The 25,685-nt window shown below is 59.5% G+C and overlaps 12 protein-coding genes across 14 annotated transcripts; 4 read left to right on the forward strand and 8 right to left on the reverse strand.

Annotated features, from left to right (window-relative positions):
• Positions 1-411: 411 nt before the first annotated feature.
• Positions 412-2,114, reverse strand: SDRG_01368 (hypothetical protein). Its single transcript, XM_008606889.1, has 4 exons — positions 1,754-2,114; positions 1,602-1,713; positions 1,327-1,552; positions 412-1,274 (listed from the first exon to the last, which is right to left on the reverse strand). The coding sequence occupies exons 1-4, from the start codon at positions 2,095-2,097 to the stop codon at positions 448-450; spliced, it is 1,509 nt and encodes a 502-aa protein (XP_008605111.1). The 5' UTR covers positions 2,098-2,114; the 3' UTR covers positions 412-447.
• Positions 2,115-2,634: 520 nt separating this feature from the next.
• On the forward strand, positions 2,635-6,701 carry SDRG_01369 (hypothetical protein). The gene is made up of 12 exons (XM_008606890.1): positions 2,635-3,122; positions 3,170-3,365; positions 3,413-3,586; positions 3,636-3,968; positions 4,019-4,122; positions 4,176-4,548; positions 4,598-4,672; positions 4,726-4,896; positions 4,944-5,014; positions 5,065-5,386; positions 5,432-5,565; positions 5,615-6,701. Exons 1-12 carry the CDS (start codon positions 2,701-2,703, stop codon positions 6,672-6,674), a joined length of 3,435 nt encoding a protein of 1,144 aa, XP_008605112.1. The 5' UTR covers positions 2,635-2,700; the 3' UTR covers positions 6,675-6,701.
• Positions 6,702-6,704: 3 nt separating this feature from the next.
• Positions 6,705-10,626, reverse strand: SDRG_01370 (hypothetical protein; the record flags this gene model as incomplete). Its single annotated transcript, XM_008606891.1, has 3 exons — positions 6,705-8,210; positions 8,260-8,451; positions 8,503-10,626. 3 exons carry the CDS (start codon positions 10,624-10,626, stop codon positions 6,705-6,707), a joined length of 3,822 nt encoding a protein of 1,273 aa, XP_008605113.1.
• Positions 10,627-10,760: 134 nt separating this feature from the next.
• SDRG_01371 (hypothetical protein) lies at positions 10,761-12,258 on the reverse strand. Its single transcript, XM_008606892.1, has 2 exons — positions 11,701-12,258; positions 10,761-11,654 (listed from the first exon to the last, which is right to left on the reverse strand). The coding sequence occupies exons 1-2, from the start codon at positions 12,211-12,213 to the stop codon at positions 10,836-10,838; spliced, it is 1,332 nt and encodes a 443-aa protein (XP_008605114.1). The 5' UTR covers positions 12,214-12,258; the 3' UTR covers positions 10,761-10,835.
• Positions 12,259-12,319: 61 nt separating this feature from the next.
• Positions 12,320-13,551, forward strand: SDRG_01372 (hypothetical protein). Its single transcript, XM_008606893.1, has 3 exons — positions 12,320-12,479; positions 12,527-12,723; positions 12,768-13,551. The coding sequence occupies exons 1-3, from the start codon at positions 12,336-12,338 to the stop codon at positions 13,438-13,440; spliced, it is 1,014 nt and encodes a 337-aa protein (XP_008605115.1). The 5' UTR covers positions 12,320-12,335; the 3' UTR covers positions 13,441-13,551.
• SDRG_01373 lies at positions 13,432-16,228 on the reverse strand (the record flags this gene model as incomplete). 2 transcript variants are annotated; one of them, XM_008606895.1, is made up of 13 exons in its annotated part: positions 16,047-16,228; positions 15,810-15,996; positions 15,697-15,766; positions 15,319-15,652; positions 15,184-15,274; positions 14,984-15,143; positions 14,872-14,937; positions 14,402-14,828; positions 14,124-14,356; positions 14,014-14,076; positions 13,831-13,969; positions 13,729-13,784; positions 13,432-13,677 (listed from the first exon to the last, which is right to left on the reverse strand). In XM_008606895.1, the coding sequence occupies exons 1-13, from the start codon at positions 16,054-16,056 to the stop codon at positions 13,477-13,479; spliced, it is 2,037 nt and encodes a 678-aa protein (XP_008605117.1). In that variant the 5' UTR covers positions 16,057-16,228. The 2 variants fall into 2 exon arrangements, with proteins under 2 accessions (XP_008605117.1, XP_008605116.1); XM_008606894.1 differs by lacking the exon at positions 16,047-16,228 and having other exon boundaries at positions 13,477-13,677; positions 15,810-16,027.
• Positions 16,119-17,448, forward strand: SDRG_01374 (hypothetical protein). Its single transcript, XM_008606896.1, has 2 exons — positions 16,119-16,612; positions 16,664-17,448. Exons 1-2 carry the CDS (start codon positions 16,153-16,155, stop codon positions 17,392-17,394), a joined length of 1,191 nt encoding a protein of 396 aa, XP_008605118.1. The 5' UTR covers positions 16,119-16,152; the 3' UTR covers positions 17,395-17,448.
• Positions 17,423-18,013, reverse strand: SDRG_01375 (hypothetical protein; the record flags this gene model as incomplete). Its single annotated transcript, XM_008606897.1, has 1 exon — positions 17,423-18,013. One exon carries the CDS (start codon positions 18,011-18,013, stop codon positions 17,423-17,425), a length of 591 nt encoding a protein of 196 aa, XP_008605119.1.
• Positions 18,014-18,532: 519 nt separating this feature from the next.
• SDRG_01376 lies at positions 18,533-19,732 on the reverse strand. Of its 2 annotated transcripts, XM_008606899.1 has the most exons (7): positions 19,673-19,732; positions 19,308-19,606; positions 19,086-19,251; positions 18,963-19,028; positions 18,862-18,908; positions 18,707-18,815; positions 18,533-18,664 (listed from the first exon to the last, which is right to left on the reverse strand). In XM_008606899.1, exons 2-7 carry the CDS (start codon positions 19,600-19,602, stop codon positions 18,568-18,570), a joined length of 780 nt encoding a protein of 259 aa, XP_008605121.1. In that variant the 5' UTR covers positions 19,603-19,606; positions 19,673-19,732; the 3' UTR covers positions 18,533-18,567. The 2 variants fall into 2 exon arrangements, with proteins under 2 accessions (XP_008605121.1, XP_008605120.1); XM_008606898.1 differs by lacking the exon at positions 19,673-19,732 and having other exon boundaries at positions 19,308-19,668.
• A 341-nt stretch (positions 19,733-20,073) lies between these two features.
• On the forward strand, positions 20,074-21,055 carry SDRG_01377 (hypothetical protein). Its single transcript, XM_008606900.1, has one exon. It carries the CDS (start codon positions 20,472-20,474, stop codon positions 20,907-20,909), a length of 438 nt encoding a protein of 145 aa, XP_008605122.1. The 5' UTR covers positions 20,074-20,471; the 3' UTR covers positions 20,910-21,055.
• Positions 20,948-21,931, reverse strand: SDRG_01378 (hypothetical protein; the record flags this gene model as incomplete). The annotated part of the gene is made up of 3 exons (XM_008606901.1): positions 20,948-21,268; positions 21,325-21,530; positions 21,580-21,931. The coding sequence occupies 3 exons, from the start codon at positions 21,929-21,931 to the stop codon at positions 20,948-20,950; spliced, it is 879 nt and encodes a 292-aa protein (XP_008605123.1).
• A 302-nt stretch (positions 21,932-22,233) lies between these two features.
• Positions 22,234-23,651, reverse strand: SDRG_01379 (ATP-dependent RNA helicase eIF4A). Its single transcript, XM_008606902.1, has 2 exons — positions 23,567-23,651; positions 22,234-23,511 (listed from the first exon to the last, which is right to left on the reverse strand). The coding sequence occupies exons 1-2, from the start codon at positions 23,584-23,586 to the stop codon at positions 22,311-22,313; spliced, it is 1,221 nt and encodes a 406-aa protein (XP_008605124.1). The 5' UTR covers positions 23,587-23,651; the 3' UTR covers positions 22,234-22,310.
• Between the last annotated feature and the right edge of the window lie 2,034 nt (positions 23,652-25,685).

Genomic DNA, 25,685 nt, shown 5'->3' on the forward strand with positions numbered 1-25,685 from the left:
GTCGCTGTTTCCAAAAAGCCACTGACCCCGAAATGACTTTAAGGCGTTGATTGCCCTTGTAAAAACAGCTTCATACGAGCATAGATTGTGAAGCGTTAATATCCCGATACGTGGCAGCGTGGCATCCCTTTTCAGCAGCGCGCATGACATCTCGGGTGCATCAGTCGTAGATGGAGAGCCCCCGGCGGTAGATTCGCCGTCGTCCGCGGTACTGAGAGATACAGCGTTGAGTTAAAGATTATATACGGCAAAGCGTCGGGCCGTGAGGCAGCGCCAAGACGAACCTGCCAACCTTGCTAGGATGGGAGCTTGAAGTCGAGTACATGATGGCTTCTTCATTCTGCGGCCACTGGCCAACGCCGGCGCAGAAGGAGCTATCGCATATGCCTCTGGGTACAATGGCCCACGGAAGAAGAATTCATATGTATGATATTGGCATGGCATGCATTACGCGAAGAGGGTCGCGACCGCCAGCGCGAGTGGCATCACGATCGAGAGACCACCCGCGTTGTTGCCTTGCGTCGCTCGGCCCCCCGGCGTTGATGTCGTGACACCCGGTGGGCTCGGTGTCGCTGACGACGGCGTTTGGCCGCCCGACGGCGTGTTGCCACCTGACGGCGCAGGCGTCATGCCCGATTTCGGTGCAATCACGTCGCCGTTGCCGTTGATCATCGTGTCGCCAGGGCACAGCGGCGTTTGCGTCAAGTCTGGGCAGAGCATGTCGGTGACCGCGTCGGCGGCCCACGTGACGCTCGCGAGGGTCGCAAAGCTCGACGGACACGTCGGCGGTGTCGTGCGGTACCCCGTGTACTCGGTCGACGATGGCATCGTCGCCACCTCGTTTGACGCATTGTACGCGGTCGCGAGAAGGTTGTAGTTGGGCATGTGGTTAAAGACGCACGGCGTCGCGCGGTGGTCGCACGTCTCGGGCGAGAAGTACCCGAGCCCATAGTTTTGGCCACCAAACGACGTGAACGGGTACGGGGCGTCGGCCTTGGAGTTGGCATTCTCGGTTGAAAATTCAAACGCAAAGCCGCCAGTGAAGATGCTGTTGAAGGTCGACGAGAGCAGCCACGCCGCGTCCACCCACGTGCGCTGCGCCGCGTAGCTGTCGATTTTCGGGAAGCCGACATTGAGGCAGCCAAACTCGGTGAGCATGACGGGCACCGACATCTTGTATGACGTAAAGTCGTCCAGAAGCATTTGGTACCCGGGACCCACGACGGTGCTGGTCGCGGCCGGGTCGCACTGCACGTACGCGTTGAGGCCATACCCTAATAAGCAGGTTGTCGCCGCTGGTTTGAGCTGAATGGGGATATTCCGTACACTCGGCATTCTCGAGCGAGTCCGTGGTGTCCGTGCGGCAGTTGTAGTAGAGCGCGTTGGCGCTGCGCTCCGAATCGGCGAGGACGACACCGACAGGAATCGGGCGCATCTTGCTGTTGCACGAGCGGATAAATGCGCGCATGTCCCGAATGAACTTCTTCTGGCACGGCGCGTTCGTCTTGGCGCTGGGTACGATGTGGTTGACCTCGTTGCCCGCGCTAAAACCCTACGCCCCAAACCTCGTCAGTAGAGTATACCGCCTGCTACGAGCGTACAATGACGTTGTTGTATTTCGAGAAGGCGACGATGATCTGCTGGCCGCGCGTCTTGAGTGAAGCGGGGTAGCATGTCGGGTACGCATCCTTTGTGATCGCACAGCCCTCGCAGCTAACCACTCGATAAGAGAGAGATTTCCGAGGCTCGATACCTCGCCGCAAGGTCCACGAGCACGTAGACGCCAATGGCTTGGAGCGCGCACATGATCTTGTCGTGGCTCTGGGACGGATCGACGGCGTAGAAGCGGATCGCGTTCACGCCGAGCTCGGCAAACTCTTTGAGGTGCGGCGTCCAAATCGCTTCGTTCTCGTCCGTGAAGAAGTCGTGGTTGTTGATGTCGAGGATACCGGCGTTGGGCCGCGGGTAGTAGTCGACGCCCTTGACCTGGAACGCTTTGCCCGTCGAGTACTTGAACATGCGCTGGCCCTTGATGACAATCGGGTCGATGGCCGCCACTGCCGTTAGCAAGAGCCCAAGCGCACGCAAGATCTGCATGCTTCGGCGTCCTCGAGTGCAATGCGAAAATGAACCGGAGTTGGCCAAGACGCTCGAACCTTCGATATTTCAACGCGGGAAGATCTTGACATTTCGAACAACGAACGCAGGCGTTGACCAAGGGAATGCCACCAATTCGCTTGGCGTTGACTGAGCATCGAAGAAGGAGCTACGAGTAGGAACGTCCATGGTGCAGCACGTCTTGTCGCAGCGTCTTGGGCGATGCTGTACGAGCACCTGACATTGCACTTTTGACCTTGAGATGGATGACACGGACAGAAATTGGGAAGAGGAGCTCATGATGCGTATGTAAATATATGGGTCGGTCTCGAGCATGAGGGTGCTTGGACGTTGGATGCATTTGTCCTCCTGAGGTGCAGTTTTAGTTTTGGCCTCAGGTTTCCCGCGAAAACGGGGCGGTGGAATTTTGGCTATTCAAAAACATTGTTTTTGTATGTTGTTGTGGGCCGTTAAAAGCCTTTTGATTGTCGGCGAGTGCGTGACGTCGGATTGGATAAAAAAGCGTTTTGGTCGTCCGGGATTGGTTGATAATCAGCACGGGCTTTGGCGCGAGCGCATATTCGCTCGCATTTACCAGGCAAGATGACATCGCTGGCGCGGAAGGACGACGCGCTCCTCGAGCTCGAGGACGACGAGGACGACGGGGCCTTCGACGAGATCCACCGCGAGCGCGCGCGCAGCCTCGAGGCTCTCGACGTCTCGGAGAACGAAGAAGAAGCGCTCGTCGACGAGGACGGCAACGAGGCCGTCGTGAAACGGACGCTGGACCCCGCGATGCTCAACGAGCTCCTCCTCGTGTGCTCGAACCTCGGCGTGCTCACCGAAGCTGAAGACGGCGAGTCCAACTTTACGCGGGGCGAAGACTGTGAGGAGTGGATCCACGATCTCCAGCGCGCGATCCGGCGCGACCATGCGATTCATCGGCTCGTCTCCAAGACGCTTGGCCGGTGGCAGATCCTCCAGAAGAAGCTCATTCCGCTCCTCATCAACCATCAGAGCGACTGGTACGTCCACATATGAAGAAGGTACAGGCTCGTAGCCGCCCACGTAGGTCGCTCGTCTTTTCGATCCTCAAGGTGCTCGTCATGCTCACGATGAAGCCCGCGAACGAGTCGGACAACATTGCGCTGCAGCTCAAGTACCTCCGCGGCTACAAGCGTGCGTTCTTGAAGCACGGCGTCGTGCAGCTCCTCATGTCCATTCTCGTTGAACCGCTCTCGCGGGAAGGGTCGGCCCGCACGTCCCAGGTGCGTGCGTCCTCATCTCGCACGGAATGCTCATGCTCAGGGGATAGGACTACCTCAACATGGAGCTCGTCCTGACGCTCTTCCGCAACTTGCTTGCGATCCCAAACGAGAGCTTGCGCCATGTGACGGCCGCGACCAACCACTTGGCTCGTCTCCAAGAAGACTTGATCGTCGTGCTGTACGAGGAAAACGTCTTTGACATGCTCCTTCTCTTTGCCCAAGTACGTGGCTTCAATGGCGATTCCCGTCACCAACTGGCTGCTGCTGTAGGACATCGAGTCGGCCGAGAACCGCGAGTGGAACCTGCTCATCATGGAAATGTTCGACCTCGTCCTGCAAACGACGACCCCCAAGCAGCTCGTCGCTACGATTCAGCTCCCATCGTCCACGCCGCAGGTTGAAGAGGCGCCTCCGCTGATTGCGCCGCCGCCAGTGCAGCAGCAAGTTTCGCTTCTGGGGCAGCTCAAGACCGAGAGCCAGCATCGCGGTGCCAAGAACCAGCGCCACTCGAACTTTGGCGGCATGCTCGTGCTCCAGGGCAAGACCGGTCGGCGCACCATTTTGACGGACTTTAGCAAGACGGGCGACGATGTCATCCCCCAGGCATTTACAAGTCCTCTCTCTACCTCGCCGCTCATAACACGAACAATTAGGCCCAGAAGAAGGGGTTGCGGGGTCGGCGCCAAAAGCAGCACGCGATGAACGACATCCAAGAGGTCTTTGGAGGCCACACGGGCTCCTCGCTGGACCTGAACATGTACGACGGCGCTCTTGCTCGCAGCCATGCGTACTCATGCATTCCCTACATAGGCGCCTTAGCGAAGCGCTGCGGACGATTTGCGACGAGCTTTTGAGCAAGTGCTACCCACAGCTCACGTCGTCGCTCAAGAACGAGTTTCGCCGCGGCAGCGGCAAGCTTTTGCCCAACGACCGTCTCTTGTACTTTCACCTGGTGTGGTTTCTCACGGCGTACCACCGCCTTAAGCTGCCGCACCTCAAGTCGCTCCAGAAGCAGCAAGACGAGATTTTCGAACAAAACAAGGAGCGCGTCTTCCGCGAGCAAGGCATGGACGCCATGATGGCGTTGCTCAACTCGACCAACCTCCTCGCAAGTTACGACCAAAAAGCGATTCTGTCGACGCTCGATATGTTTTCGTTCAACTTTGTGCTGCAATCGATCGAGGTGAAGCTTCATTTTGGTCAGTGGACCGCTCACCTCGATTGCCGAATAGAGTTATGCCGATGTCAAGAACTACCATGCCATGATTGGCGCGGTCAAGGTCGTCACGGAGATGATCGCCATGCTCGTACGCAACATCCATCGACGGGAGATGATCTTTTTCATATCCATTTTGCGTAGACGGAGCTCGTGACGAGTGCCGACACGCGGCTGCAACGCATCGGTCAGTCGCTCCAGCACAAGCTCTTTTACGAACGCGAGTTTCTCGATCGGCTTCCCGTGCTCATCAAGTCGTGGTCACCGTCCGCCTTTACGCTCGAGTACGTCGTCGAAGTCGCGACGCTGACGCACGTATGACGCTGCCATGTATTGTGTCTTGCTCACCGCCAATCGCGTAGCTTGTGCTCAAGATGATCGACGCGGAAGGCAAGCATCTCAAGGTGCTCCAGAAGCGCCGCCATGCACCAGGGTGCGCGTACTTTTACGTTATTTGCCATCGTGTTGACGCGTACACGGTAGGAAAAAGAAGAAGAAGAAGACCAAGAAGAAGGCCAAGTCCGGCGACGCCAACGACCCCGCGGCGGGCGACAACGATGACGACAACGACGCCGAAGAAGACGATGAAGAAGACGAAGAAGAAGACGAAGAAGCCGGCGACCGGCAAATGCAGCTCGAGATGCGGCGGAAGGAAGAGGAGTTTGACACGCGCAAGTACTTTGGCTCGATGATCTCGCACGAAAGCATCAAAATGTTTGTCTACTTGCTCGGCCACTACAAGACCAACAGCGCCAAGGTCAACCATTACGTCTTTTCATTCTTCTACCGCGTTCAGGGCTTCCAGGTACCCTTTCGTGCGTACCAAGATGCATCTCATTGTGTGGCATAGGCCCTCATGGGCGAAGATCCCACGATGGAGCCCATGCTCTTCAACATTCACTGCCTCATGACGTTCAACACGATGTTGCAAGACCCGTCGATCCAGAACAAGAAGGAATTTCGACACATCTTGGACTTTCTTCGGTAGCTCCAAGTTTTGCAGAGACAGCTCTCAACATCTCTTTTCGGATAGCACCACCGTGCGGCATTTCTTCGCGCTCGCTGAGACCAACCACCTCTTGTACGTCGAGAGTCTCATTCGACACCCGTTCGCACCTCGCACGTGCGTCATGATCCAGCGCCGGTACAAGTCGCTTTTGCCCGAGAACCTCGTGACGCCCAAAGGTCGGCGCGACTTGAGCTCGGACGAAGACGACGGTGGCAACGACGACGACGACGTTCGCGTTGTTCGTCCGCGCGACCTCGAAATTGAAGGCGAAGCCGAGTTTGACTTTATGGCCGCGGCGCCCTCGATTCTGGTCGCCAAGGACTCATCGGCACCAACGACGACGGAAAAGCCGGCGCGCAAGCCTCGCGCCAAGACCAAGACGTGGAGCGTCATCGAAGACAAGTACTTGACCAAGATGTACTTCAAGTTCAAGCACTTGCCGTCCGTGTACGAAGTCATCTCGTACGAAGACATGTTTCAGGACCGCGACCGGACGCCCGAGCAAATCGAGCGCCGCGTCAAGCACCTCAAGCTCCACAAAAAGTCCCACGACGACGACGACGACGACGATAACGCGAGCGATGCAATGTCAGCAACCGACGATAACGTGGCCCCGCGGTCGCCCAAGCCCACGCGCCTCGTACGAAAGACGGCCGAAGCTTTCTACAAGGATCTCAACGGCTCGGAGGACGACGATGATGATGACGCATTTCTCTCGGCGCCGACCAATGTTGGTAGCCACGACGGCACTGCCCCACGCAAGCGATCGCATGATGACGACGACGACGACGATGACGAGGGCGGTGACGACAGTCTCTTGGCACCCACCTCTGAAAACGCGCCCAGCAGCCCCAACGCCACGGCCGACCGCAAGCGATCCCGCGATGACAGCAACGACGAAGACGCTGACCCTGTCGAGTCAACTTCGCCAGCAACGACGCCGCGTGCCGATGCCAAGCGGCGACGTCTCCGTCGTCAAGCTGCGTCGGACGACGAAGACGACGACGATGACGATGTTTTCAACGCGCCACCGGCGACGGAGTCGGCCCCCGACAGCTTTATTCCAGAGAGTTACGACATGTAATAGCATCGATTTCTGTATATCCTGCAACTACTACGAGCCGACGCGGTCAATGTAGCCGCCTTCCTTGACGAGGTTGTAGAAGTGGCCCTCGCCGCGCGCGATGAGGCTCATGGGTGATCCAAACTGCACGACGCGGCCGGCGTCAAGCACCATGATGCGGTTGGCGTCCAAGACCGTGTCGAGGCGATGCGCGATCGTAAGGACGGTGGCGTCCTTGAACTCGGACCGGAGAACGCGCTGGAGCTTGGCGTCCGTCTCGGCGTCGACCGAGGCCGTGGCTTCGTCCAGCACGACAATCTGCGCGTCCGAGAGGAGAGCGCGGGCCATGCAGAGCATTTGGCGCTCGCCGACGCTGAGGTTTTCACCATTCTCTTCCAAGGGCGCGTCCAAGGTCGCAGCGTACGACGCGACACGAGATCGGAGCTCAACCTTCTCCAGCGCACGCCAGAGGTCGTCGTCCGAGCAGTCGCCAAATGGGTCCAGATACCCACGCAGCGTGCCCTTGAAGAGAATGGGTGACTGCGTAATGATCGAGAGCCGGCTTCGAAGCAGGCGCATGTCGACGGTCGAGGCATCGACGCCGTCGAGGAGGATCCTACCAGATGCGAGCGGGTAGAGGCGAAAGAGCGCCAAAGCGACGCTCGACTTGCCGGCCCCCGTACGCCCGACGACACCGACCTTTTCGCCCGCCTTGATGCGAAAACTCACGTCCACGAGCACGTTGGTGCTACTTGGGGGGTAGCGCAGCGAGACGTTTTCAAACACGACGTCGCCGAATCGAGGCCACGACGGCTCGGGCACGACAAGGGCGGGCCCGCGCGTCGTCTCTGGCAGCACGTCGACGTACTCCTGGAGGCGTTCGGGGCTCACCATGGAGGTCTCGAGCCACGACCACACTTGGATGAGGCCCTCGAGGCCGGCGTCGATGGCGAGGCTGTAGTTGAACGCGAGACCAATCACACCGGGGCTCAGTGAGTCCTTTAGCAGCGTCAAGCCCGTCGTCAAGAGGAGGACGACGAGCGCGCCGAGGAGCTGCATGCGCAGGGCAAACCACTGGTTGGTGACGATGCTCGCGTAGACGGTGCGGTTGTTGGCGTCGATTTTGGCGGCGTTTTCAAGCGTGAATCGGTCGGCGACGTGGAAGGCCCGAATGACCGCACACCCGTCACTGGACTCGGCAAGGTGCGCAAGGACGGGCGACTGGGTCACCTTTTGGAGCCGCTGCAGCTCGCGCGCGGGCTGCAGGTAGTAGAGGCCGAGACGACCGTAGACGAGCAAGAGCGGGAGAATCGAGAGCCCAACGTACTGCGCAACGATGCACGTGGTTACGAGCGTGCACAGCACCGAGAAGCCCGTCGCGAGGAGCGACCCGAACGCAAATGGCAGCTGAAAGTCGACGCGGGAGACGTCGTCGCTGTACCGGTTCAGGATGCGGCCCACGGGTGTCGCGTCGAAAAATGTCATTGGCGCGCTCAAGAGCGATGTTGTCATGCCGGCGCAGAGGTGGCGGGCGGCGTGCAAGCCACCGATCGAGACCTACGCTTCAAACGCCTGCGTACGACGATCCGAGAGACAAAGTCGGTACCGTGAGCGTGCGGACGAGGACGAGTGCGCTGCTGCCGAGGGCGAGGCATGCATACAAGGAGACATTCCTCGTTGCATTCTCTTGCTGCGTCAAGTCGTCTTGGGCCGTCCAGGACGCGAGGAAGAAGTCGCTTCCTTGCAGAAGCCCTTGCCATGCGCACTGGACAAAGATGAGGAAGACGCAGACTCCCACCTACGAACATATACTGTGAGCTCGTCGAGTCGATACATTGATAGTATCGACCCCGCCCATGGACCGAAAGTAGCTCAAAAAGACATGGCGGGAGACGCGACCGTTCTGGCGCTCTTCGTCGCGCACGAGCTGGCCGCTCTCGCGAGCAAACGACGAGGCGCGGGCAACGAGCGGCGCGAACCCGTCTTCGACAAGCTGCTGGACGGACGCAAAGGCGGGCGAGGGCGACAGCGACGGGTTGGTTCGGAGCTTCTCGGACGCCGTGCGGTGGTAGCCAACGCGGCCGCCAAGAAGCGGTGAGATCGGCGGCGGTCCGAGCGGCGTCTTGTCGATCGTGCGCGTCTGGACAAGCTGGCCGTCACAGAGCTTGAGCACGCTGTCGACGACTTTGGAGCCAATGATCTCGGTGTTGTACGTCACGAGCACGCGCGTCTTGTGGCGCAGGAGGCCGAGCACGCACTTTTGAAAGATGTCGGCAGCGACGACCGCATCGACGGCGGCGAGCGGCGCGTCAAGGAGAAAGATATCGGCGTCGCTGTAGCATGCGCGCGCGAGGGCGACCCGAGCCTTCTGCCCGCCGCTCAGGTTGAGTCCCTTGGCGCCGATCTCCGTCTTGTCGCCGGCCGATAGCGCTTGGAGGTCCGGTATGAGCCCGCAGGCCTCGAGGACCTTGAGGTACTTCTTCTTCTCGTACGCTGCGCCAAAGCAAATGTTGTCGCGGATCGACATGTGCTGGATCCACGGCGTCTGGGAGCAGTAGGCGACCGAGCCACCAAGGTACAACGAGCCCGCGCGACGCTCCATGTCCCCGAGGAGCGCTGCGAGCAGCGACGACTTGCCGCTGCCGACTTTGCCGTGCAAAACGACCAAGTCGCCTTGCTTGACGTCGAGCGAGAGGCTGCGAAAGAGCGCGTCGCCGGTTCGAGACCACGCAAACGTAGCATCGCAGAGCGCAATCGCGACGTCGGGGGCCGCCGGCGTCGTCGCCGTCGCCTCGGGCAGTCGTTCTGGAAGGGTATAGAACGTCCGGAGACGCTGCAGCGACACCCGCGCTTGGATCATGCCTGTGATGATCTTGGGGAACGACCGCAGCGGCTCTTGCATGAGGCGGAAGAGCGCGAGGGCTGTAAAGACGCTGGCGGCCGACAATGGGTGCTGCAAGTAGAGCGCGTAGACAGCAAACGTGGCCGTCGAGACCGCCATGGGCGCGCCCCAGAGCGCAAAAATGTTGAACGCGCCCACAAGCAGGTAGCGCCAAATGAAGGCGAGCTCCCGCTCGCGAATCCCGTGGAGCTTGGCCGCGACCTTGTCCTCCCACGCGTGCAGCTTGACGGTCTGAATGGCGCCAAAGGCTTCGTGGATACGCGCCATGCGCTCGTCCTTGAGACGCATGATGCCCTCGAACGCGGTCGCCATGACCTTGGCGAGCACGTGGTTGACGCAGAGCACGAGCAGAATGACGCTGACGCCGGCCCACGTCGCAGGACCCAGAATGTCGTAGAGACAATAGAGCGCGACGCCAATCTCGACCGGCAGAATCCAGAGTTCATGGACGTAGTAGGCCGCGAGAAGGAGATTCGAGACGTCGGTCGTATACAGGTTGACGAGGTCGCCCGTGCTACGCGACTCGGTGCTAAGGCGCAGCGCCTTCTGGAACAGGAGGCTCTTGAGCGCCGCTGTGAAGCGCATCGCAACGACCTGCGTCGTCGCATACACGTGCGCAAAAAGGAGGGCCTTGAGCACGCGCGAGCCAAAGAGCACGGCGAGCCACTTCCAAATCAAGGTTGTGTCACTACCTGGCGCTGACATGAGCGTGACGACCTCGTTGAGGATCAAGGGCCCGGCGAGGTCACAGCCGTAGGCGATCGCGAGCACGAGACCGACGCAGGCGTACACGCCGCCGTAGCAGCGCACAAACGCAAGCACGAGCGACCCGGAGCTTGTCCAGTGCTGCTTGAGCTGCGCAACGGCAGCGCTGCACGTGTCCTCCGGCTCGAGCTTCCACGTATCGTCGAGGTCGAGCTGCTTGTCATTGCCGAGCGACAAGATCGGGGCGCACCACGCGAGAAAGAGGCGCGAGAGCCAGGACGCCTTGGGCCGACGACTGCCGCCCGCGCTCAGCGGCGCCGGCGCGAACGTGCTGTAGCCCGCCGGCTGCGCAGCCAGGAGGCTCATCGTGCAAAACGGACAGTCGAAAAGATCGCGACCGTCGAATCTTCCGGATATTTCACGGTATCCGGCTGCGTCGTTGCCAGAAGACCACACGACAAGTACCATGTCATATTGTCCATCAACCGTAATATTGTCCATCAACCGTAATATTGTCCATCAACCGTAATATTGTCCATCAACACAGGACGATAAGATTCATTCGTGATAGGAGCTTAGCCCAGCTTCTTTTGTACGACCCGCTTGGGGCGTTTCTTGGAGTTGGGGCCGCCGCAGGCCAAGCACTCGTCGATGTGCATGTCGTTGACCAGCGTGCAGCGTGGGCACGCCCACTGGACCGTGCTCGCAGCGACCTCCACGGGCCGCTTCATGGCCACGATCGGCGTCATGCTCTTGGCAACAGAGTGCGCTACGCTCTTGGCCGGCGCGACACTCGGTGGCGCTTCGGTGCGGATCTCTTGGGTGCTCGTGTGGACGTAGACGTGCTGCTGCGTGCTGTCGAGAAACACTTGGCGCCACGTCCCGCTCGTCGGTGCGCTAAAGAGGCTCTTGGACGGGACGGGGTCCCGCGCCAGGTACCGCGGCGCCCCGTCGGCCTGGAGCACCGGATGCGCAGGCTTTTCCTCAGCGTCGGGGTAAAACGCGTTCTGGACGGGCGACGCTGACGTGTGCGACGTCGTGCGTGGCGTCGGTGACAGCAGCGTGGCCGGTGGGGACGGCGTCGGGACGATTGTGTCGCTGGCGGGTGCGTCGTGGCCGCTCGCCGATGGTGTCGTTGGTGGTTGGCCCTTCTTGGCCGCTTTTTGCGCCTTGATCTGCTCGGCGAGCTTGCGAAAGTTGTCGTTGAGCGCCGACGACGACGTGATCGCCTTCTCAATCGGCTCGTCGTGCCGGAGCCCGAGCGCCCGCTTGGTCGAGGCCATTTGCGACTTTTCGCTGTTGCGTAATTTGTATGTGGCGAGGATTTGGCGGCGGATCTCATCCGGTGTCTTGGGGTGCAGCGTATCGAGCTGTGCGTTGCAGAGCATCGTATACTAGCAGTAGGGCTTGGCCTCGAAGCGCGTGGGATGGAAGAGGTACCTCCTTGTGTGTGGCAACGAGCACGTCCCGAGGACCGCGGATGCTGCCGAGGCCCGCGGCTTCGAGGTGCTTGCGGATTTCAGCATCCTTCATGATGTTGTACGAAACAACGGGCACGCGCTTGGTTGCGCTGTCGCCGGGCTTGGCCTGCGTCGTCTTGGTCGGCGTCGTCGGCGCGTTGGCCGTCTCGAGTGGTGCTCCCTCGGCGAGGCGCAGCACTTTGGGCTTGAGCGCGCGGAAGAGGTTGATGATCTGCTCCAGCGGCCGGTTCGGTACCAAGTCGCCAGGCGAGCAATCTTGCTTGCACTCGGGGCAATTGCCACCCGTGCCCCGCGCGAGGAGGTGCTTGCGAATGCACTCGGAGCAAAAGCAGTGGCGGCAGTTGCTAAGGAGAACCGGGCCGCTCATGTAGTCGCCGCAAACCTGGCAGCGCAGGAAGCCCTCCATCTGCCGGGCTTCCATGAGGCTCGTGGGCCAAACCCACTCGTCGTCGACGTCGCCCACGCCGTCCATGATGATGGGCGGCCGGAATCTATTTGTGTGGGAAGATGACAGATTGGCTCTGCCTAATTGTGGCAACTTGCCACAATTAGCTGCCTGCCCGCACCATTGGCCAATCGTAATCGGGACGCAAGATGGACAACCTCGCGAGTGGCATGGCGACGTGCGTCGCCGAGCTCAAGGACCTCGAGGCCAAGAACAACGTCGAGCGCGCCTTCGCCGCCAAGTTCTGGCAGGCCAACAGCGACTTTAGCCTCGCCCGCGACGTCCTCTTGGCGGTACCTGTCATGACCACCGACGAGCGCGCAGCGATGCATGGACGTAGGCGGCCGGTAGCATCAACGTGCAAGTGACCAAGTTCTCGCTCGTCATGGCCAAGTCCAAGACGCCAACCGAGCGCGAGGCGCAGAGCATCTGTGAGGCCATCTACGACCCATGCCAGCAGCTCCTTGCCGCGCTCAAGGTCGCCATCTTCGCAGGCGCCGGCTATGCGTTGACGAAAGAGATGATCGCTGGCTCGCTGTACGTCCATATGCTTGCCACGAGGTCGCTTATTCTGTCGGTAGGCGCATCGTGAGCACGATGCAGGAGCTCGTGCGCCTAGTGCAAAGCAAAGAGTTTGCCCGCGTGCCCGAGTTCACAGGTCGCATCTGGGACGCGTGCAACTACCTTCCGAACATCTCCAAGTCCAACTTGGTTGCGACCAAGCGCGTCATGCTGCAGTCGGTCGCGATCCTCAACGACACGATCAGCGAGCTCGACGGCGTCCTCGCGGACCAAGCCAACGGACCCACCGAGCGCAATGTCGAGGATGAAGACGAGTACGCGTTCGACATGGATGAAACCATGAGCCCGCTCGAGACGCGTCAGTTTACTCTGGTCCTCGGCCTTCTCAAGATGGTCCAGGCCATCACCAAGAAGGGCGTCCTCGCTGTCAACGCGACTGAGACCAACGACGGCCAAGACGGTTTTCTCCTCTGGAGCGGCGGTCTCCCGTCGCTCTACGATGACGTGAACGACGTCATTGTCGACATGGGCGCGGATGTCTCGCCGCCGTTTGAGCAAGACGTGGTGCTCGAGCACGTTGGCCACGTCGAGCGTGTCGGCCTGGCGTGCCTCGCGCACCTGCGTCAACAGCCGGGGGCCGACGACACGAGCGACTTGGTCAAGGGCGAGGCGGCGTTCAAGGCCAAGCTCGCTGAAGCGCGCGACTGTTTGCGGCTCGAAGACGACGAGTAGAAGAGATTTATAATACGACGACGCGCGTGGTTCGAGTTAGTAGTTGGTCAGCGTCGAGTCCATAAAGAGGATCCCTTGGAGCTTGCCTTCTTTAACGACAAAGATCTGCGGCCACATGTAGAGACACGAGAGCACGTAGACCTTGCTCAGCGGTACCATGTAGCCAACTTGGGGCGGGTACGTGTCGACAGGCAGCGCAGCGTACGAAAGCGCGTGGAACGGCGGGCCGTACGCCAGCTAGTCGAGCAAAGACGTTAAGAGTTGGGAATCAAATGGGTGGCACGCTACGGGTGTCGACTCGAGGTCGCCTTGGCTCTCGAGCGCGTGCAGCAACGTGGCTTCGTCTGCGTATCGATACAGTCGGTGGAGCGCAAGCATTGAAGGTCGCACCTGTGTCAAGGTCGGGCTTGACGAGTGATGCACGCAGTGTCTCATGCGAGTCGACCACGTCGTCGTTGTCGGCATGGTCGTGCAGCCGGTCGCGGAGTCGGGCGAGTGCGAGCACGAGGTCCGACCGACGTACGCCGCCCTACGCATCGTGTCGCCATACGCCCCACCACTTTGCTATGTTACGAGAAGGGTGCGCGACTCGGAGGAATCGCAGAGCGCAAATTGTTGGTGCGTCGGGTGCAAGTGCTACCGTGCGCGATGAGTTACTTGGAGACGATTATAAAGGAGCGTACGAGAAGCGACGCGGCGTCGGCATACGTCGAGTGCAGTGTGAGGACGCCGCAGTGCGGCTGCAGCACTTCGTGGGCCACCTTGTTGGCGAGAACGGTCTCGGACACGTCGTCGCAGATGAAGTCGAGGCCCGCAAGCTTGGCAAAGACGTCGTAGATCGACGGGGTGAAGATACCGCCGACCGAGTACGCGACGAGCACCGAGAGCATGACAGGCAGCATGTGACTCAACTGGCCTAGTCTTATATATCGCCATCGTTCAGTCGACGAAGATGTACTACCTGTGAGTTCAAAGACGATGACGGCCGTCGAGATCGAGTGCGTCGCGGCGGACGCGAGGCACGCAGCACCGACGACCGCGTACGTGGCGGGCGAGACGGCGTCGCCGACAAGAGCCAAGACGACTTCGCCATAGAGCCGGCCAGCGACTGCGCCGAGCGCAAAGAGCGGGGTAAAGATGCCGCACGAGAGCGGAAGGCCGCACGGCAAGAGCGTCAAGCCAAACTTGAGCACGATAAAGACAGCGGCGTGCGACATGGAGACCAGCGCTGTGTCGTGGATTGGACTATCGCGAAAGGATGCGTTGATGATCGTTCGGTCCGAGAGCCGAAGCTGGTGCAGGAACGGGTAGGCAGCGAGAGCCGTGAGTGCGCATGCAACTGCGACGAGAGCGAAGCGGTAGTGGCGTGAGCTCTTTGGCAACCGTGGCTACGCAGAGCTGACGACGATGCGTTCTTATTGCAGGACGTACGCAAAGGTAGCGCGTCTGAAGCTGTTGAAGCCACACGACGCTTCGCACAAACGCAGCCGCGAGACCCTAATCGCACAAGGAATACGACAAGCGACGCCAGACGGTCAAGTACCCCGCAGAGACCGCCGAGGAGCAAGAACGCGAGCAGCTCTGGACCGAGCTCAAAGTCGGCGAACGTCGTGTTGGTAAAGAGCACGTCGTTCTGAAGCGCCGAGACGATTTGGAACGTGAGCACGCAAAACGACGAGCTGATCACACTCTGCCAGAGGTTCCTACGCTCCTTTGAGATGCCTGCGATCGGTAGAGTCGTACTTGATGGCGTAAAACTGCGACGTGACCTCGATGCTAAACAGCACGCCGCCGAGGGGCGAGCCAAAGACGGCCGTGACGCCGCACGCGACGCCTACATACCCATGAGCATTCGTATCTGGCTATGGCAGAGGACACCGGCGCGGATAAAGGTAATGTTGTCTTCGGGACCCCGTCGGAAGATGGCGAGGCTGCTGAGCTTGTGCGCGACGATCGAGATGAGGTGGATGAACGGCCCTTCCTTCCCGACCGAGAGACCGGACGCGTTCGAGAGAACAGTGCCCATGGATCGTCCGAGAAGCGTGCAGTACGAGAGGACATGAGTGGACGCGAGCTGGCCCGCAAGCAGCGCCTTCATCTGCGGAATGCCCGAGCCGTCCGAGTACGTCGAGAAGACGACGCCGCAGAGGCTCGCGAGGAGCCCAAGCACGACGGTCCATCCCAGCCACAATATGCAGGCGGAGATAGAATCCTAGGCATCGTGCTATCGAGCATGCTCGTAGGCTAGCAATGTACCTCGCCGAGTGACGCAAGCATCCACGACCGGTACGAGAGAATAACGAGAATCCACGCATCCAAGAGCGCTCTACCCGCATTGTTACGAGGCAAATGATGTGCTAGGGACGTACCCGATGAGCGCCGAGAGGCAGCCAAGCGCCATGAGGAAGATCCACGTGATGGGCGAGTGGGGCAAGTACATGCACGCCGCCCACACGCGCAGGCCTAGCGTCGCCGGGCGCCCAGCGCCGGAGCTCCGCTGCGTGGAGCGCATCTCGTGCTGGTACTGCTCGAGGGTGCTTGCATGGCGCCAGATGTCTACCCAGCGTCGCCGATGAGCCTCCTCCATGGCCCGCGCGTCGTCGCACCAATTCGCATGTGTCTTCGACCTTTTTTACGGAAACAACGGGAACACCCAATCAGATCCGACGTCGACGGAGGCTAAATGCACGCAATGATACGGCCTGGCCGCTAATGCGCTCGTCGGCTTCTTCCGTGGCGCTTGACCAGCTTGCCGCAGCGGTAGCTGTGAATCTCCCAAGGCGACGGCAAAAGCAACGCTCTCGAATAAGATCCGAGTGCTCGGCAGTTGGCGTCAGGCGTTACCACAACATGCAGCAGAGCGACCCGTTGGCGCAGTACCTCAGCGTCGTGCCCGATGCAAGTTCACGCAAGACGATCGTACTCGACCAAAAGCCGCCGACGCAGCGCCCGCCACGACCACCCCAACGGCCCGCGACCGCCCGGTCGTCGCGCGAAAAACCTCCACCCGACGTGGCCGGCCCCCGCGAGCGCGCGTTTCACAACCACGTCCGCCGCCGCTTCCACGCGTTCGTCGCAGGAGACAAGTTGCAAGCGCACAACCTCTTTGCTGGCTGGGAGCCAGCTTCAGCCCAAGCGCAGACGTCCGTCGAGCACAAGAACCACGAGCCTGGTGCGTGGACCATCCGCTTGTATCATCATCGAATCTGATACCCGCGCCAAGGCGCCAAGGACCCGCATTGGGAGCCACTACACGTAGCAGCGCGGGTTCATACGTGCAACCAAGTAGAAGACGAGAACGACGCAGCGCCGACATTTTCGCTCAACACCAACCCCAGCGTACCGCTGGTCAACTTCCGGCCTCGCCCCAAGGCCCCGCCCATCGCTGCCCCCGAGCAACCCAACGTTGTCCGCCTCGCACAGCAGCTCGACCACGCACTCGATCCAAACAACGAGCTTCCGCCCACGGAGGGTGTCCCGTTGACAATGAAGAGCACGAGCGTGTTGCCGAAAGCGTCCGGGCTGCGGCGCGCCATGCACATCAAGGCGTCGGCCTCCCGCCCGGCGCTGAAAAAAACAAAGCCGCGCACGCAGTATATCGCCGAGCACGCGCACGCGATGCTGCGCGTGCAAGACGACGTGCGTAGCCGGGTGCGCGCCCACATGTTGCAGCTGCAGACGCGCCAGGAGGAGGCGAGGCGAGAGAAGCGCGCGTCGCCCGTGTGTCTTGAGCGCGTGGTGGCCGACATGGCGCTCTGGCGAATGCATGGCCGTCGCTTCGAGTCGCCAGCGCTTATTGACGACCCGCCACTCGAGTCTATATTTCCGTCGCTCACGATTGCGATCGAGTGCTCGGTCACGACCAAAGACGAGGGCCCGATCGCGTTCTCACTGCCGCGGAGTCGCGCCAGCCGCGCCGACTTGGACGAGCCCAGTCCCATGGCATTGTCCTAGCAGTAGACAAAAGGCTCTTGACTCTTGATTACAATGTGCTAGTATGTGTCTTGGTGTGGTGGCGGTAGCGCACATACGGCAGCGTGAGGACATAGCCCATCCACTGCAGGAGGAGGAGTAAGCCCGCTAGGCGCAGCACGATAAAGACTTGGTGCAGCACGACGGGGAGGTAGATGAGGACATGTGGCGTCAAGTGCGGTCCCAAGAAGAGCTCAATCACCGTTACCAACTCGTTTGGGTTGGAGTAGCAGAGCACGGCGAGCGACGCGAGGCCGGCCGCCGCGCCCGCGAGCTGCAACAAATCCCAGAGCACGGTGCTTTGGTAAACCATGAGAAAGGGCGCGAACATGTCTTCGATGCGCGTGCGGTAGACGCCGTACTGCAGCAGTGTCAGCAGTATGAAGAAGCCAAGGTCGTATTCGAACGGTACGATCGCAACCCACGCCGGCGCAACTTTGAGCGCCGTGTAGACGACGCTCGTGACGAACAAGAGCGCGATCACGTTCACGAGCTCTGTGAGCGCAAGCGCCGGTGACGTGGCAAGCTCAGCGTACAAGGCGACGATGTCGCAGTCGAGGCAAGCGCTGGCCACCGAGGCCCAGAGCTTTGTGGCCGCCATCGCTCGGCGCTTTGCAAGATCCCGGGTCCGCCAATCCCCGACCGCCTGCACTTTGATTGGTCAAAATATTTTTCTGATATAAGGGCAACTCCCTCTTTGCAAACCTTGGACAATGGATACGAGAGAACCTACGTGAATGGCTGTGGGAAGTGCGCCATGGTCGGTTTCAAGGTGACATGGCCAAGCAGACGTCTGTGGACGATGCTTTGATGCTTCAACTCGCGCTACTATGACGGGAACGTGCCCGGGATGGCGCTGGCCAGCTGGGGCGGAGCGACAACTCACGTGCGACAACTCATGCTGAGTCTGTCAGCGCCGGTCGCGCAGCAGCATTGCACGTACTAAGTACCAGTAAGACTGGTGCGCTAGGGGCTCGCTTAGTGTGGTTTACTTGGAGTACATATCTAGTCGCCCACTAACAGCAGGACACAATAGCGCATACAACGCTGCTGGCGGCCAGTGGCTGGCGATACCGATACGCTGTCCGTCTCGCCAATGACACTGCGCAAAACAGCCAAATGGAAATAGGTGCAATAGGATTAAATGAGGCAGATTTATGCGTGGGGCCCCTCAGTGGTCTGGAGCACAAACACGTCTTCCATGTCTTCTTGGGGCTTGATGACCTTGTAGTGGTTTCCATGGCGATCGAGGCTACGAAATCGATAAGATCAAGCCGACAAAATCGACGCGTACTCGTCGTAGGGCGGGATCGTGACGTCAAAGACAGCGCAGCCTATTGCGCCTTCGGCCACGAGTTCGTGCAGGTTGTGCTGCCACGGGTTCAGATCCATCGTGCACGGTGCTAAAGACACGCGTGAGCACCGAGAGCCACCGAATTCGGGGGCTACCAGTAACGTGCTTGTTCCGCGTCTGCTTGGCGAGAAGGAGCGGGGCTCTACACAAGCACAGACGCATGAATATCGCCCTGTGCCATTGGAAAGAGACGCACCCTTGGTCATCTACTTGATCGTGCTCGAGCAAGTTGTACGCTTTGAGGTGGAACGAGCCGTACAGTCTAAACAGTCCAAACCGCTCGTGAGCGGCCACGCGTTGCATGCCAGCGACGACGTACACTCGCGTGACGACCGACATGAACGGGTGGTCGTGGAGAGGAATCTTGGATCCGGGCGGCATGAAGAAGATGCCCATGCTGATGCTCTCCGCCTCCCAGAGCTTGTAGTAAAATACGTCCTTGCCCATGGCCGTGACTTCAGCCGCGGTCGGGATCGAGATGTTGACTAATACAAGACGTCGCATGAGCATCCATTGCCCACGCATGCTTCGCAATGCGTACACTGCATGTGCGTGAGCTGGTCGCAGATATCGCGGATCGGCGCCGTAAGGATCTCAATGTGCGGCGGCGACAGCTTCTCGAGCTGCACCGAGAGCGGCGGCGGCGGCGGCTTGAGCACGTGCTTGAGCGTGCGCAGCGACCGGTAGTGCGAGCGCAAAATGTCCTTGACGCAGCCCAGCGGAATCTTGTGGCTCTCCTGGAAGAAGCGCATCTCGTCCTCGAGGTACGCTGCGTACTGGCCCTCGGGGTCCAGCGCGAGCTCGGCGGTCTTGGCCGTCACGTCGTGCTGCTTCATGTGCCTACGGATCGTTTGGCATCGCGACATGCTTCTGACGACTGCGCTCGCCTCGACCGGCGCCGCCTACCTGTCTATGCACCTGCGTTCGCTGGCGCTGGCCCGCGCGCGTTTCTATGCTGGAGCGACCCCATACTTTTCCACCAATGAGATGCGACGTCGATGGTGATTGGTGCGTGCATAAGACAGTCGCGATGTGATTGGCGATACGCAGAACCGCCCTTTCCGGCCCGTCGCTCTCCTTGAAGCCGGTTGCCATTGCACCTGTGAGAACTGATGCTTCTGCCAAGGATTGTATCAACTGCTGCAGAACCGCACTGAAGTCGGCCACGCGCTTGAGCGCTTCGGCAGCGCCATCTTTGTGCTTGAGGCAACGGACAGCCGCCGCGTCTTTGCAAAGGCCGACGCTCTTCGTCTGGCGTCAGCCCCTGTGACGGCGCGTCCGGATACAGTGCCATTGCACACGCCATCTTTCACTTTGCATGTCTTATCGCTGCGTCATGATTAGATGAGCAGGAAGCAGCGATAACGGCCGTGCAGGAACCTTATCACTGCAATGCAAGTATAACGTGCCCGACGGTCATACATGCATGCATCTCTCGTCCCGCCACAGGTCGCCGAAGGTTACAAGCGTGTTTCAGAGCGTAACGTCAAGAGCGACCGACTGATCCTTGCCCAAGGTCCTCATCTTGGCTGACACGCTGGGTGCACTCGCTTGACCGGTCGATGCGTCTTGGCCAACTGGCTGCCAATCCCCTTCCTAGAAGGAGCTTCCAGCGACCAGGCACTGCGAAACTGCATTACCTCCAGCGCTCCAATTTCCCCATGACCTCTCATACTTAATTGCGACAGACGGCGGCCATCACACCATGGTTGAGTTTCTACGCATCCACCTCGTCCTCGGGACGCTCCTCGAGGTCGTCTCCTTCGCGCGCCTTGTCTTCACGGACACGCCCTTCGTGGAGCTATTGCCTACCGTGACAGACCCATCGTTCGATGCTGTGCCCGCCGTCCGCCGCCTCTACGCACTCTACGTGCTCACGCTTGCGACCCTCCGCTTCGCCACGGCGTGCGACATGACCAACGCCGCCCTCTTTGGTGCGCTCACGGTCGCCCACGTCATGGAGGCCGCGTACTCGGTGCTCGAAGTTCTCGTCTTTGCCGACGTTCCGGTATCGTCGCTCTTGACGCTGGCCCACGCGCCCAAGTCGGCGATGCTAGCGGTCCTGATCGCCCAAATGCTCTTTATCGGGACGGGCTACTTTCGCTACGTCGTGCCTCACAGTGCCAAGCTAAAACGCCAGTAAACGCTGGACGTTCTCTGTATAACAGCGACCAAGACGTCTTAGGTTGATGATATAGCAGCGTGCCAGTAGGCATGCAAACAGCGCTGTCCTTCCTCGAACGCGAACGTATCCATGTGTCCTGCGTCCGCAACGGGGCAGAAGCGCAGATTGTTGTGGCCGTGGCGCTCATACAGCGTCTGGCCGTGGTGAAAGGCAACAATGCGGTCCTTCTTGCCGTGCACGAGCAAGATCGGCGTCGCGTTCACGGCGCGGAGAAGGTCCTTGGTGCGAAACTGGTGGGCGAGGAGCGACGAGACGGTGTCATCGGCGACCGCGGGCACCCAGTCGCGCACGATGCCCGAGATCGTTGTGAACGGCGCCTACATTGCTCGTATTGAGTCATAGCACTAGCGTCAGGATCGGCGCATAGCAATACCTCCAAGATGAGCCCCGCGGGGCACTGCTGCCGCGCACATAGCGTGTGCACCAAGTGCGTCGCAATTGCACTCCCGAGCGAGTACCCGTGGACGACAATATCGCTATGGGACCGACCCAGCACCTGCGTGAGCCACGTCCATGCAGCCATCGCATCGTCCTTGACGCCTTGTTCCGTGGGCCACACCCGCGACGAGTCGCCGAAGCCTATACCGTAGGTCATGCAAGTTGCATGGATGCGGCGACAACCATGTACCTCGGTAGTCGACGAGCACAATGTCGCTGACGGACGGCATGGTCCGGTACAGGTGGTGCTTCTCGAGCCCGACGGCCGACGCGCGATGCTCGCCGTTCCCATGCAAGTACAAGACAACCTTGGACCGGTTCGCTGCGCCATGGAGCTGCGTATGCCAGAGGCCAATGTGGACGCCGTTCGTGCTGTTGATGTACACGTTGGCCGTGTTGCCGAGCTCGTCGGCCGCGGACGCAAAGTCCAGCCAGAGGTACGACGGAAAGTTGAGGTAGACAAAGAAGCCTTGGCCGATCGGCGCCGTCAAGACCCACGCAAGGCCGAGCACTAGAGCGCAACTCAGTCGCTTCGTCGCCATCACGATCGCCACAAGGTGCGAAAAACGCCACTCCGGACATGCCTTTAGCGAGGTAAAATACGAGTTAAAGGGTTTAACCAGGTCAAACTGGGTCTCTCCGCAAGGCTCCGACATGGGTAATATTGACCCATGGCTCCGAGCACGTGCAACTTTGATCCCAGGACCAATTCTCGGACCTCTTGGTACACTCGTAACGCGTTCGAGGTGTCCAAGCGATGCGTGATGACAACGTCGTCGGCGGCCGACCGCCTCGACAGGTTAAAGTTTAGACGTGTGCGTCAAACAAGGCAAAAAGGAGGTAATTTGCAGCAAGCAGACAGAAATACATGTTGGTGGAAAATAGACGCTCGGTGCAGTCGGCTGATCTACAGCTCGTCCTCTAAATGAGATCGGCGACGTCCATGGGCATCTCGTCGATCTGCGTGTTGTAGAACTGCTCGATATCGCGGAGGTAGCGGGCGTCGGCGCTCGTCAAAAAGTTGATGGCCACACCCTTGCGACCGAAACGACCCGAGCGACCGATACGGTGGATGTAGTTTTCACGGTTCGTGGGCAAGTCGTAGTTGATGACGAGCGACACCTGCTGCACGTCGATACCACGGGCGAGGAGATCCGTCGTGATCAAGACGCGCGACGAGCCCGAGCGGAATTCGCGCATAATGATGTCGCGTTCGCGCTGCTCCATGTCGCCGTGCATGGCCGAGACCGTGAAGTCCTTCGACTGCATCTTCTCCGTGAGCCAGTCGACCTTTCGCCGCGTGTTGCAATAAATGATGGCTTGCGTGATCGTAAGCGTCTCGTACAGATCGCAGAGCGTGTCGAACTTCCACTCCTCGCGGTCAATGGCGATGTAGAACTGCTTGATACCTTCGAGGGTCAGTTCATCGCGCTTGACGAGGATGCGGATCGGGTCGCGCATGAAGCGCTGCGTGACCTCCAGCACGTCGAGGGGCATCGTGGCCGAAAAGAGGGCCACTTGCACCTTCTCGGGCAAGAAGCGGAACACGTCGTAGATCTGGTCCTTGAAACCGCGCGAGAGCATCTCATCGGCTTCATCGAGGACGAAGAGCTTGACCGAGTCGGTGCGGAAGGCACGGCGGTTGATCATGTCACCGACACGGCCGGGCGTACCGACCACGATGTGGACACCGCTCTGAAGCGTGCGGATGTCGTCGCGGACGGCAGTACCACCGACGCAGGCATGGACGAGGCAGCCCATGTAGTCGCCAATGGCCAAGATGACCTTGACGATCTGCTGCGCGAGTTCGCGCGTGGGCGCCAAGATGAGCGCCTGCGTCTCACGGAGCGCCGAGTCGATCTGCTGCAGGATCGAGATGGCGAACGTGGCCGTCTTACCGGTACCCGACTGCGCCTGGGCAATGCAATCATGGCCGAGCAAGATGGGCTTCACAGCGCGCTGCTGGATGGCCGACGGCTTCTCAAAACCGTAGGCGTAGATGCCACGGAGGAGGTCTTCGCGGAGCTCCATGCCATCGAACGACTCGATGACTTCTTCCCAGTTGGTGTCAATGTCGCCATCGACAATGGGGGCGGGGGCGTGGGAGTCTTCCCCACGAGGGCTACACAGAGAGGAGGTCCATGAGCCTCGAGCCAGCGTCCGCGGCTGCAGCGTACCTTCTTGGCGTCTCAGACATAGTTTTTCCTAATGCTTTGGCTCGACCACCAATTGCAGGCCACGCCAGCTGCACTTGGAGTTCGTATACTTTCCGAAAAACCCCACGCCTGTCGCGTTTGGGACTTCACACCAACCAGATCTCCGCCCAATCAACAACGAGATAGCAAAGAATGCGCCAATCGCATCGCTGCCAGATGCTAAATTCAGCGATTGGCCATAAAGCCCGCCAATCACGTGCGCGCCCCGGAGCCGTTGGGCCATTCCCCGAGCCCTGTTCTGAAAACGAGCGAATCAAATGCGAGGAGAGCGAAGTCAATGACGCAAAGAGACCGCGATGGCGGCCATGATGGGGCGGACCCCGTGCCGCCGTTGGGCGGAAGCGACAGGGCTCCATCATCGCAATAGCAATAGAATAATTAGATGACCCAGAGACAAAGACACTGGGCGAAAGTTGTTGGATGAATTTTGCATCCTTCCTGGTCTCTGCAATCGTACCGGCCTCGAATGTCGAGTTCAAATCGTGCGCAGTGTCGCGCGTTTGAGAAGGACGAAATTTAAACGCCGCTCGTTTCGACAATTATGCTCGTGAAGCTTATTGATGTGTGTGCAAAGTTGGATGTTTCCACGGAAGCCACAGGCGAATCATTGTTTGCCGTTTGCCGACAAACACTCGGGTGTCGGGACCATCCCCGCAGACCACTTCTAGTACACTACACTAGCGCTATTACCAATAGCCCAGTCGAGTACGAACGAGTAAGTTGGTTGGTGTGTGTTAACGTAAAATCTCGACGGCTTGGCAGTCGTGGTCCCATGGGCCAGCATTGTCCGCCTCATTGCGCCGAAACCTGGTGCTCAGCCGCAACAACTCGGACGCCGACGTCAGTAGCGGAACTCGCGTGTACCGGGTACATGTACTGCAACTTCCGAGAGGCTTGCGTCGCTTGTTGGCATGTTGCGAAGAGATCGCATCATTCCTTTCAACTCATGAGCATTTGCACACCCGGTGGATGTACCGCTGGTTGAGCCTTGGACGACACGACACGCGGAAGACACAAAGACCAATTCATAGTCCGTCGCCAAGCCATGGACCGATACGACTCGAGCTCACGTTCGGACGCGCAACAAAAAAGCCTACGCCTACCTCGAATTGCGGGCGACGGGTTGTCGCTGTCGAGTTTGGTGACGCCACAGACACGCTGCAAGACATCGTCATGAGCGCGCAGAGTGCTACAATGTACAAACAAACACTCGAGCCCTGTACTCACTATCAGCAATACGTAAGCATTTCAGTGTACAACACTCCTAATCGCCACTCTTTAGATTGCTGGCGGAGGACGTGCTTTGACCATGTCAAGCGTCACCGAAGCTACGTGTACGTACAAGTAGATCGCGACGCAAACCATATAGCTTTATGAGGTCAGCGAGCTCTGAGAGCAAGCTTTTGCATTATGAATACGACCCAAGAAGCTTCTCCGCACGACGTGTCCTCAGGTCCCATGCGCCGCAAGAGCGACCATTTCCTCAACGATAAGAACTTTTTCACGTTAGTCAGTGGTTCGTTCGCCCACAAGTTGGCACGAGTAGAGTTTGTCCATTGCGTGAAAAAGGGGAAACGGTGGTTGATGTTGCAATTTTGGCCCACGGGGTCGAGGGCTTGGCCACGCCTGCAGGGGAATCCAAGGACCAAGCTATGAAACCTTCGAAATCATTCAACCGATGCCAACAACCTTTGTTGTGGCCAATATTCTGGAGGACGATGGGTCTTTCGGTGGAAGCTGCCGATGCAACCTTGCAAAACCACTGCAACCCAAACCGGGCGCCTGGGTAGCCGTTGAGAGCAAGCTTCGACGACCTTGATGACCACATTTTGCACTTCATTAGTATCTGGGCACAAGCTGCGAGCCAAAGAATTCGAACAAGATGGCTCAGTAGCAATCTGAGGCGTCGTGCCCCAAGCTTGCGAGAGGTTGTGGCCAAAGCTTACGCGGGATTGTCGTCGCGTCATGCTCGGGAGATTCCGAAGACCGAGGCCATCCTCTTGGAGCTTGGATGCTCGTTGGTGAAACCCAGGCGCTTGTGATTGGCCGACAGCTTCAACCTCACCCAGTTGGGGCCATG

Source organism: Saprolegnia diclina (assembly GCF_000281045.1).
Source record: "Saprolegnia diclina VS20 unplaced genomic scaffold supercont1.3, whole genome shotgun sequence".
Classification (NCBI taxonomy): Eukaryota; Oomycota; class Saprolegniomycetes; order Saprolegniales; family Saprolegniaceae; genus Saprolegnia; species Saprolegnia diclina.

Bases quoted from the DNA above. Each gene is read 5' to 3' on its own strand.
- SDRG_01368 (XM_008606889.1), bottom strand. From the start codon at position 2,097: ATGCAGATCTTGCGTGCGCTTGGGCTCTTGCTAACGGCAGTGGCGGCC. The intron at 1,714-1,753 runs GTATCGAGCCTC...TCGAGTGGTTAG, and splicing joins CTCGTGGACCTTGCGGCGAG to CTGCGAGGGCTGTGCGATCA. The intron at 1,275-1,326 runs GTACGGAATATC...CCTGCTTATTAG, and splicing joins CTCGCTCGAGAATGCCGAGT to GGTATGGCCTCAACGCGTAC.
- SDRG_01369 (XM_008606890.1), top strand. From the start codon at position 2,701: ATGACATCGCTGGCGCGGAAGGACGACGCGCTCCTCGAGCTCGAGGAC. The intron at 3,123-3,169 runs GTACGTCCACAT...CCGCCCACGTAG, and splicing joins ATCAACCATCAGAGCGACTG to GTCGCTCGTCTTTTCGATCC. The intron at 3,587-3,635 runs GTACGTGGCTTC...CTGCTGCTGTAG, and splicing joins TGCTCCTTCTCTTTGCCCAA to GACATCGAGTCGGCCGAGAA.
- SDRG_01371 (XM_008606892.1), bottom strand. From the start codon at position 12,213: ATGGACGGCGTGGGCGACGTCGACGACGAGTGGGTTTGGCCCACGAGC. The intron at 11,655-11,700 runs GTACCTCTTCCA...CCCTACTGCTAG, and splicing joins TCGTTGCCACACACAAGGAG to TATACGATGCTCTGCAACGC.
- SDRG_01372 (XM_008606893.1), top strand. From the start codon at position 12,336: ATGGACAACCTCGCGAGTGGCATGGCGACGTGCGTCGCCGAGCTCAAG. The intron at 12,480-12,526 runs GTACCTGTCATG...GCATGGACGTAG, and splicing joins CCCGCGACGTCCTCTTGGCG to GCGGCCGGTAGCATCAACGT. The intron at 12,724-12,767 runs GTACGTCCATAT...TTCTGTCGGTAG, and splicing joins GAGATGATCGCTGGCTCGCT to GCGCATCGTGAGCACGATGC.
- SDRG_01374 (XM_008606896.1), top strand. From the start codon at position 16,153: ATGCGCTCGTCGGCTTCTTCCGTGGCGCTTGACCAGCTTGCCGCAGCG. The intron at 16,613-16,663 runs GTGCGTGGACCA...ACCCGCGCCAAG, and splicing joins GCACAAGAACCACGAGCCTG to GCGCCAAGGACCCGCATTGG.
- SDRG_01376 (XM_008606898.1), bottom strand. From the start codon at position 19,632: ATGTCGCGATGCCAAACGATCCGTAGGCACATGAAGCAGCACGACGTG. The intron at 18,816-18,861 runs GTAGCCCCCGAA...GCGTGTCTTTAG, and splicing joins GCGGAACAAGCACGTTACTG to CACCGTGCACGATGGATCTG. The intron at 18,665-18,706 runs GTACGCGTCGAT...TCGATTTCGTAG, and splicing joins ACGATCCCGCCCTACGACGA to CCTCGATCGCCATGGAAACC.
- SDRG_01377 (XM_008606900.1), top strand. From the start codon at position 20,472: ATGGTTGAGTTTCTACGCATCCACCTCGTCCTCGGGACGCTCCTCGAG.
- SDRG_01379 (XM_008606902.1), bottom strand. From the start codon at position 23,586: ATGTCTGAGACGCCAAGAAG. The intron at 23,512-23,566 runs GTACGCTGCAGC...CTCTCTGTGTAG, and splicing joins ATGTCTGAGACGCCAAGAAG to CCCTCGTGGGGAAGACTCCC.